Source organism: Perissodus microlepis, chromosome 6 (genome assembly GCF_051167445.1).
Source record: "Perissodus microlepis isolate ML-2025 ecotype Zambia chromosome 6, ASM5116744v1, whole genome shotgun sequence".
NCBI lineage: Eukaryota > Metazoa > Chordata > Actinopteri > Cichliformes > Cichlidae > Perissodus > Perissodus microlepis.
This window is the reverse complement of record NC_140466.1, coordinates 10419999-10439431: the sequence shown is the minus strand read 5'-3', so window position 1 is coordinate 10439431 and position 19433 is coordinate 10419999. Positions and strand designations below refer to the sequence as shown.

At 39.1% G+C, this 19433-nt stretch overlaps 1 protein-coding gene across 3 annotated transcripts; it reads left to right on the top strand.

Annotated features, from left to right (window-relative positions):
- The first annotated feature begins 1321 nt into the window (after positions 1-1321).
- qtgal (queuosine-tRNA galactosyltransferase) lies at positions 1322-15414 on the top strand. 3 transcript variants are annotated; one of them, XM_084930691.1, is made up of 12 exons: positions 1322-1746; positions 2782-2898; positions 2993-3092; positions 4211-4275; positions 5086-5151; positions 5995-6090; positions 9434-9529; positions 10706-10830; positions 13077-13212; positions 13336-13404; positions 13507-13581; positions 15093-15414. In XM_084930691.1, exons 1-12 carry the CDS (start codon positions 1525-1527, stop codon positions 15171-15173), a joined length of 1248 nt encoding a protein of 415 aa, XP_084786817.1. In that variant the 5' UTR covers positions 1322-1524; the 3' UTR covers positions 15174-15414. The 3 variants fall into 3 exon arrangements, 2 of the variants coding, with proteins under 2 accessions (XP_084786817.1, XP_084786818.1); XM_084930692.1 differs by lacking the exon at positions 5086-5151; XR_014800449.1 differs by lacking the exons at positions 13336-13404; positions 13507-13581; positions 15093-15414 and having other exon boundaries at positions 10706-11879; positions 13077-13160.
- Positions 15415-19433: the final 4019 nt, after the last annotated feature.

Below are 19433 nucleotides of genomic sequence, written 5' to 3'. Positions count from 1 at the left end.
CTTGGTTCCTCTAGGCTTTTCTCTTTTTATTGTTCATGAATGGTTTTATCAGTGCACAAAAAGAACAAATGAGGATTATTTTGAGAATAACAAGGGGGTTTAGCAATCTATACAGTGGAAGTGAAGCTAATGTGTAACAGAGTTTAGATATCATGACTTCAGCATCACTAATTCCTACACACACAGACAATCTTCCTTCGTGATTCTGTTACTTTTGAAAATAAAAACTATGATATAAAACAATGGCCCATCCTGTTTTTCTGTCTGCTCACCAAGACAAACATCCCATGCTATGGCTGCCAACATTAACATGAAAAACACACTGATCACCCTATTCAACATGAGAGCTAAGAGCTGCACAGTTGTATGCCATCAGTGCTGAGTCTGACCAAACAACATAAAGAAGCCAGAACGACACACCCAGCTGTTTACTTTAGTGAGTTTTGGGATAAATCTTCTTCCATTTACTTGAAAATAAAATTTTAAGATACTAAGATACTACAAACAACGCATCGGTGACATTAGCAGAGTGTATGACTTAGTCTTTTATTGTGCCAAGAACAAATCAAGCATGGGGCACGGTTGTGCTTATGGAAGAACGTATTAAAACGATGATGAAATTTGTTTTATAAACATTTAAAGTCATTTTAATTACCTGATAATGTATGTATTATTAGTCGATTTAAAGGATTGGGTCCAGATAGATAGATAGATAGATAGATAGATAGATAGATTTCTGAACACCTCTGAACTAAATTAAAAACTGAATTTTTTAAAAATTTATTACTTTACTACTTTTTTACATCACTGTAGATAGATAGGTCGATCGATTAAAATAAGTAAATAACACAATAACCATAGATAACTATAATAACTATAAATAAACTTATTGTACGAGTCACTTATTTATTTATCCATTGTGATTTATTTTACTGTAGAATTTTAAGTAAGAGATTAGGCTTCTGTTTTGTAATTTTGCGCAATGGATTAATAACAATAATAAATATTAATGAAAAGGGGATATATATATATATATATATATATATATATATATATATATATATATATATATATAACAAGCACAGCAAAATATATCCCAATAATATCCCAATAGCTTGAATTAGAGAGTTTATTTAATAATTAAGCCTCATCCTACACTTTACCGGTGCCATGTTTTCAGAAACGCGGTATCTTCAAACAAACAGCAGCACACACGCTTCGTCTACGTCACCGCTATAGATGATTGACAGTGAACCGCAGCGAATCCGGTGTCTGTCCGTGTTTTGCATGAGCCAATGAGCGTCCGGGAGTCATTATTTGCGGAAGTTATTAAACTGCTAGCAACACTGTGGGTTTGAGCTACATCTTTAGGATAAATTGTCACGATGTCCGCTGTTAAAATTCACAGGAGACCTTTTAGGTGATGTTTGTAGTAGAAATGGGTCCACTTCATGTTGAGAAGTGTCCTAAAATGGCTTTGCTTTAATCCACGTGGATTTCGCGTGTCTGCCTGCCTTTCTGTACATGTACACACATTTGCAACCATTTCTTATAGCTTATATTCGATACCCTCGAGTTAGCGGTCGCTTGGCTACTTTTTATATTGGCCCCATGAAAAGTAGCGAGGACACGGAGCAGCAGGTCAGGGAGTCAGAGGTCGACATGAACCCGCCGAAGCGGCTACGCACCACGGAAACACTGACAGGAGGCAAAGAGCGGGAGGTGGAGAAGAGCACTGTGGATGTGGTGGGTGATGATGACTCAATTTAATGTCGATACTGACATTAAGGAGAGTAAAAGTTATAAAAAGTGATATGGCCAGTATTACCACCCTAAATAGTTTGTTTACTGAGCATACAGGCTTATCCTCGTCTCTATTTCGGTGGTGTGGCATTTACTTGCGGTTTTAATTTGTTAAGAGCAAACTAATAGAGCAACAGGCTTGACTTCTAGAGATACAGAGCTTGAAACGTAAATATTCGCTATAGTTATTTTAGGGAAACCATTACAGATCCTAATAATGAAAGTGGCATCTGTTGGGCTACACCAGTCAGCCACAGTATTTAAACAGTGGATGGACAGATGAATAAAATAACCACATATTACAGTGTAATGCACTCGGAAACATTGAGTGCTGGTATTTATGTGACTCTCACTTTGACACCCACACAAATGTTGTTGCAAACCAAGCACTCCCCAACATCAACGGCCTCCAATTCAGCACAGGGCACCTAATGACAAGATGGAAAAAGCAAAACAAAACTGTTCCATTAAAAATGAAAAAGTCCCTAAATTATTTGCCCAGTTTCTTACCCCATGAAGGATTGACATGAAGTCTGTAAAACAAGCCAGATTGATGGAGATCCCACCCCAGAAATCCAGGACCCACTGCCAAATTATCAGCACCAAGTACCACTGGATACCCCCACATGTCCCAAGTCTATACCTTAGTTGTGTCAGTTATTTTGGCAGCTGTAACAGGTTCAGTATAATATTAGACAGCTGCTTGATTGGTCTGAACCAAGTTGTGCCGAATATACTGGAAACATTGTACATATAGACACTGGCAATTTCAACTTACTTACTATATAGGAGTTTGACTTTGTTATTTCCATGCCCTTTTGATTAAAGAAGTGCTACAGTTGCAATTTTACTCATTTTCAAGATCACTTCCCTCCTGCACTTCCAGTTTATACCATCCTGCTTGATTGTTGCTTTTGTGGTTGCCAAAGCAGCAGTTGAACTGAGTGTAAACTTTCTATTTGTGTCTTCTTTGCTCAGAGTATTGTCATGCCAGTGTATAATGCATCATGCTGGCTGGATGAATGTCTGCAGGCCATATTGGTCCAAGATTTCACTGGATCCATGGAGCTGTCGGTGTTTGATGACGCAAGCACCGTAGGTTTTGTAGGCATATTTACACAAGTGAAAGAATACATTGTCTCATAGTTTGAGACATCACTTAACTCTTATGCATGTGCGTGTCTTTTAGGATGACTCGAAAAAAGTGGTGGAAGGTTGGAGGGAGAGGCTAGAGGCAAAGGGCATCTCAGTGGTGATCTCTGGTCACAACTCTGAACAACCTAAAGGAGGTCAGTAACTTTTGGGATATGATCAGCAGTCAGTCCACGCTCCCAATCAAATTATGTGACCTTTATTTTGTAGTTGAATGTGAAGGCCTTAATGCTAGTGGATGCTCATAATTCCCGTAACATCTTCCCAGTTGTTCCTATCACCATTTGTAGCAGCTAATGATATCAAATGAAAGCCATTGCTACATTCCCCAGAATAAACTATGTCTCTGGGGTGAGTACTGACAAGTTTCTGGGGAGAAATGGAAAGTATGTGAAAGAAGGGGGATTTATTTACATGTAAAATCAGTTTATATGAACATGGTTGACATAAAGACCAGCCATGCAGCCGCCCTTATGCTGAAACAACCAAAAACAAAGGCAAAAGTTCAACCAAACACAATCTCCAAAGAACAGTGAAAGCTACTGAGCTCATTAACAAGAAGGCAGCTTGAATGCTGCCAAATTGGCCTACTGGCAGTAAATGAGCCATTTCTAACAGTCTTTATACTCTGGGCCCAGCTGATCAGTAGTGGAATCAGCTGCACTGAATCTGCACATTCAGCATTTCACGAGGGTTACTGGGTTGAACAAAATGTTTCATTGAAATTGTGTCCAACAGGCTTTCAAGTACTTTTACTTTGTTTGGTGACTGTCAGAAGCGTTACACAGTTAGTAGCGAGGTCTGTATACAGCCCACTGTATTAAAACAAGCAGTTCAGACAATAAGTCAGTTTCCATTGGTGCAACAGCTTATCAGGGGCTGTTTAAGATCTGGTCCTTAAAATCTTCCACTCTGTGATGAGTGTTGGAGTTACTCTTGTGAATGCTTAATTAAGGAGAAGTGCAGAAATACAGTGCAACCTTTAAGAGACATTTTTTCCGTGACTGAAACAGGAACTGGTACTCCGCAGCAATTTATACTGATTTCAGATGGATGTGTTAAGTTCATGTCTCTTACTTATTTGTAGAATGTGCATTGTAACGTAGTGCAACACATTTCAATGCGCTACAATTTGCAGTACATTTGAAAGCCCTCAAGCTAGCAGAAATGTAGCAAGCACACATTTAACTGTCTCACAAAGACATATTTAAAACCGTAAGAACAAATAAGCATGAAATGTTCTTTTGTCTTTCAGTGGGATATGCAAAGAATAAGGCCATATGTCAGAGTCGTGGGCAATACTTGTGCTTTCAGGATGCGGTGGGTGTGACCGAGTGTGCTTCATATCTTTCATAACACATACCATAGTGTGTCCAAAATAATGAAATCATATCGGGGTGTTCAGTTATCCAGAAAATACATGCAAACACAGATCTCAGCAGTCAAGTTACCGACTGATGGGCTAAATGAGCTCCAAACATGAAAGAGAAGTTTAAGTTGGATTAGAATAGCTCTGTTTTTGACACAGTGCTTTGTAGCTGCTTATCTGAAACACTCATCTGACACACTCATCTGACACAGCCAAAAATGAAAGCTCCAAACATCTGACAACCTTCCAACCTCTGATCGCCTCTGGCTATATTTGCTCTTATCCTTCGGAGTCTCATCATATCAACTTGGCTGTTTTCTGCTAACTTTTCACAGAAAACACCCAGTGCCTATAAGATTGGTTTATCTGAAAGCAGTCAACTAGTTCTATTTATTCTTGTGACTCTTTTTCTGGTAATGCTGATATACTGATATATTTTACCCTCTTAAACTTTAAATACAGCCTTTATCTTAAACACGCTATGAAGATAAACTCTTGTTGTGTGCACATCAAGTTTTTTTTGCCTATTTTCTATCTATCATTGCAGTTAGACAGTCCCCTCCAAGATTATTAAAAAATAGTTTTTTATGTTAAAATGCTAAAATTGTCAAAACTAACAATAGAAAAGCCAACCTAAACCATTTTGACCAAGCTCTAATATAGTTCATTAAGTGCAAATGAAAAAGAATTGTGTGTATTGTGCATTTGTTGTCACGTGTTATTGGCTTAGACATTTAAAATAATTATTTTCTTAACTTTAGGATGACATTATGTTGCCCCAAAGAATTCGTCTGCAGTATGACGCGTCCGTCTTGCACAGAAACTCTGTAAGTTCTCTCTTAAGCGTTTGCTTAATCACTTCCTTCCCTGTCTTTTCTTCTCACTTCTCTTCCTCCTCCTCTCTACCTTTCCCTCTGACTATCACACTGTTAAAATGAAAACAACAACAACAAAAGAGATATTGTTTGTGAGAGTGAGCATGTGCATGCGTGCGCGTGCTGCTGTACAGTTGGCATGTAGAACAGAGTGAGTATCCGGTGTTGATGCTTTCTTTGACCTGGCAGGTCAGGGGTTATAGGTCATGTGTGTGTGGAAAATAAGGGCGACAGCATGGAGACAGCAGGCTTGCTGTCCTCCATAAACAGCCTGCCTGGTTCTGTTCCAACTGTAATTTTTTTGTAGTTGTAGGTGAAAAAATGGGACCCGTATTTTGTTTTTCAGTTTTCTATAATCTCTCTCTTTATGTAAGACCTTCTCTGATTCTGATGTAATTCTTTCTTTCCTTTTTTGCTTGAATATGTCTCATAGGAAACACGATATGAAGCAGTAGTTTGCATTATTTGGGTGAAATGTATTAGAACTTTTAGATGAATTATTAGTTATTCTGCCAATAATATTTTAGTTTTTTTATTATCTGAAATAAAAAAAATATGTTAAACAATTCTATTAAACTTCAAAATCAAGTTAATATTTCAAACACAGCCTTCAGTCTGAAGGATAATTACTCAAATCGTTGGAAGTTTGTGCAGCTCGATTTACAAAAAACAAACAAACACAGAAGCTCTTTGATACAGAATTTTGTCTAAAATGACTGAAAATGTTTTGGGTGGTTCTTGGAGTCAAATTTTTTATTTTACTCACAAAGTTGTGTATGTGTGTTTCCATGATAGCTGATTGGCTGCAGAGTCCAGCGGGTACCAGAAGGATCTACAGAGCGTTACACTCGCTGGATCAACACACTCAGTCAGGACCAGCTCATCACACAGGTAAATGAATGCAGCTTAGCGGAGCATGTTTTGATTGCCGACTAATGTGTTTTTGCATGCATATGTGAATGCGTGAGGTCACGTGACAGGCAGCTACTAGGTCAGTTTGAAACAGGATACATACCTGCTGTACGCAGTTTCCACGGAAATGTGTTTGTGGAGTGGAGAGAGGATGCTGCATCACTCCTGACCTCTCTGTCTATCACAATCCCAGCAGAGGAAACAGACCCCAGTGCCAGCTGTCTGCTGAGGGCAGCCTGTAGTGGAAGCTGGTAAAAGTTTTGAGCTTTGTGTAGAAAGCCTTGTGCAGCTACCAAATCATCATACACAAGCACTTTAGTTTTATTATACTGTAAAGCTGTCTGAAAAATTGAGTACATCCTTTTAAAAAAATAAGAAAAAATAAGAAAACAGGTAGCTCACTACTCAATAAACCTACAAGCTTCAAACTGTTTCTATGCTCCTTGTTATATTTCATACATTGACGGCATCTGCAGTCATGCCAAAGGACTCGTTATATATATAAACCCTGTGATTCAGTAGCTTGCAGAGCCACCTTTTTAAGCAATATCTTGAAGTAATTGGTTTCTGTATGACTTCATCGTTTTCTCACATCATTGTGGAGGAGTTTTGGTCCACTTGTCATTACAGCGTTGCTTCAGTTCATTGAGGTTTGTGGGCATTTGCTTATGCACGGCTCTCTTGAGGTCTTGCCACAGCATTTCAATCAAGCTGAGGTTGGGACTTTGACTGCGCCATTGCACCACGTTGCTTCTTCTTGGCTGCTGTGTTTGGGATCATTGTCCTGTTGCATGACACAGTTTGGGCCAAGCTTTAGCTGCTGGATGGATAGTCTTACATTTAGCTCTAGAATACTTTGGTATACAAAGAGTTTATGGTCTACTCAAGGTGCCCGCGCCCTGTGGTTGCAAAACAAGCCCAGGTCATCATCCCTCCACCAGGGTGCATGTCAGTAGGTATGAGATGTTTGTGCAGATATACTATATTAGGTTTTCATCAAATCTGACACTGTGCATTATGGACAAAATCTCCATTATTCTATTAGTATTGTGGACTCTTCTACCGTGCTCTTTTTAGAGGGATATAAGCCAAATAAGCCATGTTTGTTCAGTCTTTTTCTAATTGTCCTATGATGACAGTAACATATAAGTTGCAAATTCATTGGTAAAGGGCTCCATAAAGACATAAAAGGTAATAGTGTTAAACATTCTTGACCTAAGTGCTGACTACATTAATGGAATTATGATTTCTGTCATAGATGGGAAGCCATAAGGTAACCAGTGAATACACCCTGATAGATGCATAACAGATGCACAAGCTGTTGGCCCTGGCAGGAGGAACTATGAACTAATCATGAACCTTGCTAATCACTCAAAGCCATGAAAGCATTTGGTCACTTGACCAGCTTGGCTACGTTTTTGCTGTAATTTATGACTTTATGCTTGTACTCATAATCAAATATAGTGGGCAAGATTTGAGAGTTGTGTCCACTTGTGTTTGCCATACAAGCGCTCTAAATAGGCAAATTCCAATACTTATTCACACTATAAGTATTGGAACATTTTTTTAGAATTTCTTTGACGATGTGATCAAGTGAAAATATTTACATAAAACTTTGCATTTGAATACTTTACCCAGTGTGTTTTTAAAAAGTTACATTATTCACGAAGTAATAAAAAAAACAGTGATATAAAAGTAAAACCCCTGGAAGTATGTCTGTTTTTGAAAAGATGGAAGTCTGCTGTTTCTGACTTAACAAAACACGCTGTCACTAAGGATACAAGACAACCTGGACTGGCTCACTCTCCCTAACACACACACACACACACACACACACACACACACACACAAGGTCTGCATAACTCCTTAGCAGACATTCCAGGATATTTATATGATATTAAGTTTCATGGAGCATGAGAATGAGATCATACATTGATTCTGCAGGCTTAAAAGCTGCTCCTTTTCCTTTTCCTTCCCCTTCTCTTTCTTGACTATCTGCCTTTGCTTTTACTTTCTTGACAAAGAAACTGGACTTAACCGAGTTAAACTTTAAAATTTACATTGAGCACTGCTTCTTTTACTCTAACATTCATCTGTAGGGCATTAGATATGGTTGTCTAAAATGTTCTCTACCCCTCTGATTACTCACGTTCACCCTAATACTCTCAGTCTTTCCCAGAACTTGGTCTCTTATTCATGCTTTTGGCCACAGCTTACATCTGCAAAATGTTGCAATATTACTACAGAAAGGCAAAGAGATGCACGTAGGCGGACACACACACATGCACACACACTCATACGCTCTAGATTCTGTCCAGCTGTTCAACTGCCTGAATCCAGATGTTTTGCACAATTATTTTCATCTGTGATGCATTTCTGTTACGCAGTAGTATTTCCACTTCAACCATGAACAATCACACAAATACAAATGCATATACACACAGTGTGTAAGACAGAGTGATGTAGTTGGAGAGGGAAGTAGGACCACCTGAAATGACCTTTAGATTCAATATGCAAAAATATTACTGTTACAAAATACACACAGAGATGAGGAACAAGCAGGGGTGGGGAACTGAGAGGGGGCTGGGTGCTGGTGTAACAAATGAGTTGGGGGCCTGCATCTGTAAAAAGAGAAAGAAATATAGAGGACATAATACGATCCTGATGTATTAAAAGAGTTTTGCGGTCAGAGAAACGAGGAGAAGCCAAAACAAACTCATTAGTCAAAGAATCATATGTGAGAGGATGGAAATGTGTATCCTTCCCCTGCACACTTCAGGAAGCACACACACTGCTTTAAGAAAGCACATGTGGCTGCACTCTAACCTATTTTGTTTTCAGGAATAGAACTAAACTTCTCCTGAGTGCAGCTTGTTGCTTAAATACTATTGCGAAATTTTTCAGAGCCAGTAGCTTCAAAATCCATCCAGTAAAGTTCGCACAATGGGAAATAACAGAAATAGTATAAGAAAATAAAAACATAGTAATTAATAACCTTTATTTACTGAAAGTGGCACAAGAAAAAACTTTTTTTTAAATGTGTTGACGTTGCCTGTGCTCCTCCTGGCACCCTGTGAGCTAAAGGTAAAAACGTGTAAAAACAGATGCATTAGATACATTAATTCTTGAATAAAAATGTGCATGAAACCTTTTTCAAATGAATCTCAAGCACAGCAACACAAACAATTAATTTAAGTTGGACATTGTGTAGCTAATATGACACTGTATATTATCTCTTTATTAGGTTATTGACCAGAATATACTCCTACAGATCTGCCACAAACTGAAAATTTATGAAATTTGAACAGTTTGTCGGTTTCAGGTGTACACCTCCCATGGGCCCAGTGTTGTCATGCCAACATGGTTCTGCTCACGGGAATGGTATCAGAAAGTTGGGCCGTTTGATGAGGGAGGCAAGGTAAGCATTCCTATTCCTCAAACTGACTCTCTGAGGTGTTCACAAACCCACTTTGTTGCTCTTGTCGACTCACCAAATGTCAGAAATAATAGTGATCGGTCACCTCTATACACCTGACCAGTCACTTCTTGAATGTATGAATTGGTTGTGAATGTCAGAACGAATTACCCAGATGGAAAGGTGTGGAAACGGAGGAGTTTTCAGACACTGTTCGAGCAGCTGATAAGAACATCCTTTAAAGCATTCGACTTCTCACCCCTACTCATATCAGCTGTTTTCACACATGAAAACTAGGAAATTCTGTGAAAATCCAACTGAAACCTTGCCTGACGTTTTCCTTTCTCACATCTAGCACACTGCTAAAAAAAAATTGTTAAATGTTCTCACTATCAAAAATACATTTGATATCTGATATATAAGCCCAAATCCAAGAAAGCTGGGACGCTGTGGAAAATGCTAATAAAAACAGAAGGGAATGATTTGCAAATCCCGTAAATCCATATTTTATTCATTATAAAACATTGAAAATATATCATGTCATTTTACTGTTCCATGAAAAAGTGAGCATAACAACACAAAAGGTTAGGACAGGGTTTACGAAAGGCTTGAAAAGTAAGTGTTGCTAAAAAATCATGAAACTACAAACAGGACAGACAACACCCAGGACTGTTAACCAGCTGGAGTCTTATATCAGATAAGAGTGCAACACGTTAATCTCCCAAACATCCAGCAACTGGTCTACTCCTTATTTGTGGACTGTTGTTAAAAGAAGAAAGGAACCCTTAATGTTAGCATTTAAATGTTGCTATATTGGATTTTTGGAATCAGAATTTACAAGATTTAGACTAGAAGGTAGTGTGGCAAGTTATCAGCTAGCACTTCCAACATGGACTAGCAAACTGCATCCATACGCTGTATGGTTGGGATGCACAGACATAGATGAACAGACTAATGCAACAATTTCACTCCCCAAAGCGCAAGCACAGAGTTCTCAGATGGTCTTTATTTAGCCGCATACCAAGTCATCTTATTTGTCAGACAATTCAGTTTAAAAAGCACCAAATATTCAGGAGGTTCAGTTCAGTGACTCGGATTAGTGGAGGTAAGGCCTAGCTGCAGCTCCGTGTGTTTGGGCATATGTCATATCATACCGTAATTCTTCTTCTCTGTCTCCAGGGAGTCCCAGAGGATCTTCTCTTTTTTTACCAGAGTCTTCGTCATGGTGGGGGTCTGTTCCGGGTTGACCAGTGCCTGCTGATATATCGTTATCATGAGAAAGCAGCCACTCACTCCATAACTGAGTCAGTCCAACCATCATTCCTCTTCAGCTGCATTCACACACACATACTTGGACATGGTGTTGATCCTCCACCTACTCACAGCTGCCCACTGGCATCCCAGATTTTCTCAGAGCTCACACACAGATATACTCACACACATACACAGACACATGTTTTAGTAAGCTTGAGTTTGTGGAATTTCAGTCACTTTCCCAGCGTATGAATCAGGAATTTCTATGCGTTTTCTTCTCTCTGTGGAATGCTCAGTATCTGTCCAGTGGTGCTGGGAGGGAATCGGATTGCGTTGTGAACAGAAATGTTTGACATATTGCGTAGCGTTGTGTGTGTGCGCGTGCACGCGTGTGTGTGAGCACGTGTGCATTCCTGCTGTTGCCTGTGCATCAGCATGCAGTCTCTGCAGGTGTGTGGGTCTGTCTCTAAATCTAAAACACACCAAAGAAAAAGGTCTTTCCTGCCTTCTTCTCTACTCACACTGCCTAACCTTTCATCCCTTCTTTCCTGTTATCCCACCTTCCTTCCCTCTTTCCTTCCTTTCTCCCTTGCGTCTAACCAGTGCTCGTATATCTGCCCGTGTTGACGCACTCCTTCACCAATCATCCTCCTCTGTCTTCATCTATCATCTATTTTTGGAGATCTATTTCAAGCTAGACTGCCTTCCACTCTCCCCTACTTCTTATAACCCCTTCCCATGTACTGCCTACTTACTTCCTCTCTTTAGTGAAATGAAACCATTATCTTATTTTTGTCTATTTACGTCGATCTTGCTCATGCATGTAATTGTAGATGTGCTAAATGTGAGGTGTGAAGTCTTTTAAAAGATACTGCCAAACAGTAACTGAGTTGGGAGGCTTACTTACACAGAAATGCAGTGTTTGTAAATGAGATGAAAAGGTTTGTGTGTAGTTAATCTCTACCATATTGCTGCCCTGCCTTAGAATCAAAGCCTGTATAGAGAAGGCATAATAACCAAGGAATCTGGAGACCACCCGAGCTCCACGATGATGGTGGAATCGGGTTTGCTTGCCATATGAGGCCCAGTGCTTAAAAAAGTAAGAAGTTCACATCAAGAGATGAGAGTGAAGTACTTTCTGAGACTGTCTACTTGATTTCTCATTATTAGTGCCTTTGTTTTAAAATGTGAGTAGAAGGGGGTTAAGCTTGTAAACATAGACAGATTTAATCTTGAGGTTGTGTGTGTGTGTGTGTGTGTGTGTGTGTGTGTGTGTGTGTGTGTGTGTGTGTGAGAGAGAGAGAACCCTGTACACAGTTGTGCAGAGGTTACAGGAAGTCAAACTAATTTACATACATAAAAGTTTCCATCTACTTAAAGCAACAGATCACAACTTAATAAATGTAGTACTTGCCGCTTTGTAGAGGTATGACACCGAAAGGATGGTTTAAATTTGTAGTTTTAGCTTTCATTTGTATTCACTGATAATTTACAATAGAGCACAACTAAGTTAGGCTGTCTCAATCAGACCGGTTGTAAACAAACTGACCAACATTTCATCAGCTGCTTTTTTTCAATCAGTCATTGGAAGCTCTGTTTTGTACCCTTACACTTGCTCCTCCTCTAATCCCAGAGCTTTTGCAGTCAGTGTAAATGACGACTGCTCAACTTAAATCTAATTTTTGGGGAAGTGGATGAAGGGATTCAGATCTGGCGAGAAGGGTAGGTGATAAGAGAAGAGGGAAAAAAGTGGTTTTGGTGTATTTTGACTACAGCACATGTTACAGTTCACCAATGGTAAATATTCTTCCTCAGCCACTTTAAGGAGTTATAGTAGAAGTCTTTGTTTTTTTTTGTGGGAGATTAATTGAATCTAGGAAATTCAAATACACAACAAACATACTCGTAGAATCTTTTACTGAAAGCTGTTGTTTAGTCCTTAGCTCATAGCCTAAGAGCCAGCTCATGTCACTAGTAGTGACTCATAACGTGAAAGTTTGCTCATTTTGACTCAGTAGGTGATACTTGCTCTTTGAGCCCCAGTGTGAAATCGCAAGTACAAGTGGTCAGAGTGGGACTTCCAGAGAGAAATCTCTAAAAAACAAACAAAATACACCCAGCAACTGTTAAACGGGTTCAGAGGGGAGCTTCTCCCAAGACCTTCAGCTTCCTTGAAAGTGTTCAACCTGCTGCTTAGATTCAAGTGCTTCTTTCCCCACACTAAATAAAAAGAATCTCGGAGTTGTACCAGTAACAGTCTGATTAATTTAGACTTCTCTGGCCACTCTGTTCACAGAGAGACTATTTGGAAGCTGCGAGTAGACTTCCTGCAGGAGAGAGTTCTCAGCCAATGGGAGAGCTTCACCATATGGAACGCTGGTAAACAAGGCCGAAAGCTGTACCGATCGCTTAGCCCAGCCAATCAGAAGAAAGTATGTTGCCTTCAGATGGAAATAACCAGCCCAATCAACCTGCTTCCTGTGTCTCAGTAGATACAGATAATGAAAAAAGTTGTGAAATGCGTGTTTGAAATTAGTGTCATTCTGTTATTTTAGGTCAAGGCTTTCTGTGATGTGGATGAGAACAAGATCCAGAAAGGCTTCTATACATACGAGGAGTCCGAGGTGAGATCATATTTGTTACATTAAACAGGTCTCCAAGATGGCTTTATTCCAGTGATTTATTTATTTTTTATAAACCTCTCTCGTGTTCCCGTATCTTTCTAGGAAAGGCCTAAGCCAAAGATTCAAGTTCTGCATTACAAAAACGCCTCCGCTCCTTTCATCATCTGTGTCAAACTGGTGAGCAAAAAGCATGTTTGTGTGTTGTATGTTTGCTGTTTCTGACCATCTGTTCCTCAGGTCTGTAATCTATGTTAACAACATAATGATGAAGGGCGTGTGCCCACTGCACGACATAACACACACAAACACAGGAGAGGCTGTCAGGAAATGGGTAGAGACAGCAGCCTGATCTTTGATCACATGATGCTTGTACAAACATTACATGTTTTTGCCACTATTGTGTTTGCATATAACACATATCATGGTTTGCATTTTATGCTCCAGATCGTGGCAGTATACATAGGCTGTACCTAGAACAATGGCAGTTTTTTTTATTCATTGGTTTTCAGTATGTAATGACACACACATCCATTGTAGCAGTTAAATCACGTTATATCTATTTATCACACAGCCAAATTCAGATTCAAATCTATGGTGACCCCCACCCCACCCCACCTCAGGGGTCTACTAATTGCTCAATTATGGGAATTGGGAGAAGTAATCAGAGTCGGAGGAGATGGAGACCTGGACCCAATCATTCTCTCTCTTGTTCTCTATGACATCCACATAAACAAACACCTGGACTCAATCACACTGGGTTTACACCCAGGTGTCAAATATTTATTATCAGCAAATATATTGATTTCAACTTTTCTCAAAGACTCTGGTTCAACCTAAATTCCTTTAGTTTAGTCAAACATTTATTGTTGTATTTCTTTTGGCTTAAAGCCGAGGGAGTCTATCGTGTTTTTCTATCATTGGTCAAATTCCATAAGGACCTTTTAGCATTTTGTAATTCAAGTAGCTTCAAAAACAAGACTTCTGCAACTCCTCTTGGATCTGTTCAGGATTTTGAAAATTTGGCCCTTGATAGGAGATTTTGGTATTCACAAGAGACGGGATGTCCCAAAAAACTGTTGTTCAAATCAGGCATTCCTTCATATAAAGGAATGCCTGATTGAGTGGCAGAAAATCCTGCAGGAAAATTTGATATTCCAACATTAGCAACAGCTGCCTGCACTGGAAAACAAAAGAGAAAAAAAAGGGGCAAATCTATCAAAACCAGAGTGTCAAAGATGGTCTGATAAGTGCAATAAATGTGCTAATATCAGCATTTCAGAAACATTTCTACTGTATCAGCTTCAAAATGCACATCGAGCATGTCATTCTTTTCTTGCATAGTTAGTCTAACCTTACTTTCACATGCAATCAAAGGTAACAGCTAGCTATGTAAAAAGCTCAATGACACAGTGACACCCCCCCCCCACCCCCCCACCCCCAGTTTAAAGACAAAGCTGCAGGAAAAGGTTGTTTTCTCACTATTTATTTCCTTTTCCTTCTTGCTTGTTGCTGCTTTAAGTAAGAAATACCAAGTCAAAAGAATTCTGAAGTCCACAAACCCTGATGGCTGATTTCAGCCTTGAAAGAAAATGATGATGTTTGTTACATAAGTTGTGTTGTAGAAACTGTGGCCTGCCATGATGTTTTCTGTTAATGTTCTTTCTCTCGTGGCATCTTTTCATTCGTAGGACATGACTGGAGGCAACCTGGAGGAAAATCTAAATTCTTTGCAGCTGAAGGAAGGAATAGATTATTACCACTTCAACTGACTGTTCAGGGAGATGGGGAAGACTGGAGGAGACTTGCAGGTTAACAGGCAGTGGAATGTAGTTTCACTTTGATATATCGGCTAATAAAGTCACAACAGGATATCCCAGCTCTGACTTTTTCTGACCCTCTCCTTAAGCATAGCACAAAGGTTTGTAAGGCTAATTCCACATTTCTTGCTGAGTGATGAGTAAAGGTTGATACCAGACTCGTATATTACATAAAAGAAAATATAAAACCAAACCTTTGAGTCTCCTCATCTTTAGTACATACAAAAATGTACATAACAGGTCAAATGGAAACAAAACAGTTTAGTGTCTTACAAAGGTGCACATTATGTCTCTTTTTGTACAGATTAAATTAACCCCTAACCCATGACAGAGTCAGACCAGCTCTTCCTCAAAGACTATATATAAAACATGGAAGTGAAGTCAGAGCTTAAGTTCCTTTAACCTGCATTTTTTCTAATAGTCAGCAAAGTGTGACAACTCTGCTTGAAAAAAATCAGTTCTGTTATATTGCAGAGTTAAAAAAAGATGCTTTCTCTCTAAGACCACAGGATGGTGATAGCTGTGGTTGCAAAAACAGTTGGAGAAAAAGGCTTGACCGTTAGGGTTAGGGTTAACACTTTCCTGCTGACTTTATTGGCTCAGCCACTTGTTTTCGATCATATTGAAATAAAATTTTATGTGTTTTGTAAATCTTGGTAATAGTGTTTTTCAGAATAGAGGGTTATCTGTTGTATGAATCCCATTCTATGCTCATTGATTAACAAGTTGTCAGACAGTCATTAGCCAATGAGCTTATGATTTCACAGTAAGACCCGCCTTTCACAGTGCAATTTAAACCATTTCCAACAACGACGGAAATGTGAGGCCTTCAGAAACTGACGGGGGACACCACGGTAGCAATGTTTATACTGTTTGTGGTTTTTGGGGACAGATTTACTAAACAGGCCAAGGTGTGGTTATTTTATTGGTGATTTACAAAAAAGACACTGTTTTCTAAACACTGGAGCACTAAGTTCATTTCAATATCAAGCGCAAAAAATAAGACCTGCGCAATTATCAGTTACTGACATGTCGTAAACATTACTAAAATAGTTTGGATGCTTGATTTAAATATTCTCCTCCCTATATTTTGCGCCTTGAGAAAGGAACTCCCTGAAATACGTATGCAACAGGTTTAGCTGTGATAATACACTAAGCTAAGCTGACTGACTGCTGACCAGAGATGGGCAGTAACGCGTTACTTGTAACGCGTTACTGTAATCCGATTACTTTTTTCAAGTAACGAGTAAAGTAAGGGATTACTATTGCAAAAACGGTAATTAGATTACCGTTACTTTCCTGTAGGAACGCTGCGTTACTGCGTTACTAAAACCGTGATTTTTTTGCGAGAATGTCTCATGACAGTGACGTAAGCGAGTGCGACGTTTGTGACAACAGCTGTGTGCAGATCAACAATGGATAATATATCGAGTGCGGGAGAGAGATGAGCATGCGGCGTTTAAAGCGTGGAAGTACTGACCTTACTTTGAGTTTGATTCCATAAAAAGTGACAAAAACATTAACGTCCGTTGTGCGTGGGAAGAAAACTTCTTTTTACAGCGAAAAAAACCCCTAAACTTCCAAGCAATCACCGAGTGCGCGGATTCTTCCACTGACCGCTGCGGCACACCTGCACCAGGGTAAACCTCCGCCTACCCTGCTCCTGCTTTACAGGTGAAAATAGAGCAAAAGGACTGCTAGACCAAAGGACTTTATTTATTTTCTGTTGTGTTTTACTTGCATCTATTTGAAAGACTGAGTGTAAACACACAAAAAAAATTATTTTATGTGCTGGAATGTGCAGAAAATAGGTTTAAATATTAAACAAATTTCTTCCAGTCAGAGAATGTTGCATATAATTAATTTTTGCTTGATGCATAAAGTTAAAAGATTAAAACTGATAAAACAAGTTTTAAAAAGAGACTTTTCCATTTGATTACATTTTGTATGATGGATTATGTAGAAAAAGTAGAATTGGGCTGAAAGATCTATCGCTTTATCACCTATTCAGGTTGTAAATCGTGTTTTTAAAAAGTAACTAAGTAACTAAGTAATTAATTACTTTTGAAAATAAGTAATCAGTAAAGTAATGGGATTACTTTTTTGGGGAAGTAATCAGTAATTAGTTACTGATTACTTTTTTCAAGTAACTTGACCAACACTGCTGCTGACATGTTTATTATTTTTTAAAATTAAAAAGCGTGTGTATTTCCCAAAATGTTAAACTGACACTTTTAAAAGCAAAAAGTAATGATGAACTGAACCACAGCTGAAAGAGGCAGCACAAGGGAAGATATGAAATGATAGAAACAAGTGTGAAGATCTGAAACCCTTGTACTTTACAGATGACTGTTGTATATCATGCAAGAGGACATTGCCAGTGTTCGTTACTGAAGGAATAAAATGTCACTGTGTTTTCTAAGTCTGTGTGAAGCCAGTTCGATAATTGCCAACCTGTATTCTTGAACTTGTAACTGAAGTTAAAGGGAAGTGCAGTCATGACAGAAAGTACAATTTATAAAGGATGGGATGTTTTATGACCACATTTCTTAACAATTGTTCCCTGATGCAACTGTGTAAAATCAGATGCACGCACACATCTGTAAAGAATGTGCAAACACAGATTCAACTCACATTTGTTTCTCTTTCCCTGGGTCTCTTATGAAATCTAAAGAACAATAACCTCTTTAAGAGGGCACAATTTTGATACGTAAACACATAAAAAAAACATTTATGTTACCTCACAGAGTGGGGAGTTTTTCTGCCCAAAGGTAAACAGACCTATCCACACAAAATATCCCCCAGTGTTTGCTGGTTTGGCGTCGTGGTTTGCATTACTGTAAGTTTGGCCACAACAGTTTAAAGGGCAGCGATGGTTAAAAAAACGGTCGTCATCCCTACCAAAGTTTTATTTTCGCTACCTTTGTTATCATATGCACAAAGTGACACATAATCACTGCACCACATTAGTAGGTAGGATTGGATTTAGTGTTGGATAAATAGCAGGAATGAGTCAGGTTTGAGGTGAAAGCCCCTTGCCTCTGCCACCCACACCACACAGTGCTTTGTTTGGGCAGAGAAAAAAAGAATCACATCCACTTAGCCACTAGCTTCTATCTACACCCCCTCTTCCCTCTCTCCTTTAAACTCAAAAACTTAAAGGAACAGTACAACCAAAATCAGATTTACCCATTTTCCACCTCCACCCTGGAGTGCGTTTTATCCATCCAGAGTGTTGTTTTGATGTGAGTTGCCCCGTTTTGAAAAAGCAGGCTGTAGAAATGTCTGTCTTTGATATAATTGAGCTAAATTAATGGAGCTAAATGGCACATTTTAGTGTGCTGGGCAGATTGTTGTGTCCACACCAATGACCTAGGTGATTAAAAAAATCCCGTAACATAGAATGATTTTTGTAGGAATTATTTTCTTTCTACTGTCCATGTCCACCGAAAAAGGAGAGTCCAGCTAGCTGATATTACATCTCAGCTGAGTGTGGGACACCATTAATGCTTATGTCCTGCCGAGCTGTCGCCTACTTTTTGTAACAGGTGGATGTATGCTTTGTTCTGCAGATCGATAAACACAGCTGGTATAGTTTTTACAGTTTTGATCTCCATAAAAAAAGTGCCATTTAGTTCTTTTATATTCAAGAGAGGGGTCAATGCGTCTGTAGCTGATTTCTCCAAAACAGAGTGACTCACACCAAAGTAATGTAAAAAAAAAAAAAAAAAACCCAAAACAACAACAACAATGATTTGGAGGTGAATTTTCTCTTTAATCAACAAGGCTTTTCCAGAGAGAGACTTTGCATGTGATTTGGGGTTTTTTACATAAATGATTTGCTGTTTTGTTTAAGGTGGGGCATATTCGAAACGTAACATTTATCTGCTTCCGACTGCAACCCGTCATTCAAAGTATGTGCAGTCATAAAACTGTAATATTCTTTGGATGAATGAACACAAAATATTTGAGAACAAGCTGTTTAAGTAAGACCGCATCCTGTCTAAATAACGCACTTTTTAGCCAGTCTGCCCTCATGATGAAGCACTTGGTGGATGATCAGAGTGAGCTCTAATGGAGGATCTATGAAAGAGAGTAAACAGAGCTTTACTCAGTGTATACACTCTGGTGCTCTGCAGACATCAGACCTCATAATGCACACACACAAGCGGACCGAATGACCCCGACCCCGGAGCCTGCTTGCCCTCACTG

What these genes read in the sequence shown, in the direction of transcription:
- qtgal (XM_084930691.1), top strand. Translation starts at nt 1,525, where the DNA reads ATGTACACACATTTGCAACCATTTCTTATAGCTTATATTCGATACCCT. An exon ending in TGTTTGATGACGCAAGCACC is followed by an intron (nt 2,899 to 2,992) that starts GTAGGTTTTGTA and finishes CGTGTCTTTTAG; the next exon opens with GATGACTCGAAAAAAGTGGT. An exon ending in GCCACTCACTCCATAACTGA is followed by an intron (nt 10,831 to 13,076) that starts GTCAGTCCAACC and finishes CTCTGTTCACAG; the next exon opens with AGAGACTATTTGGAAGCTGC.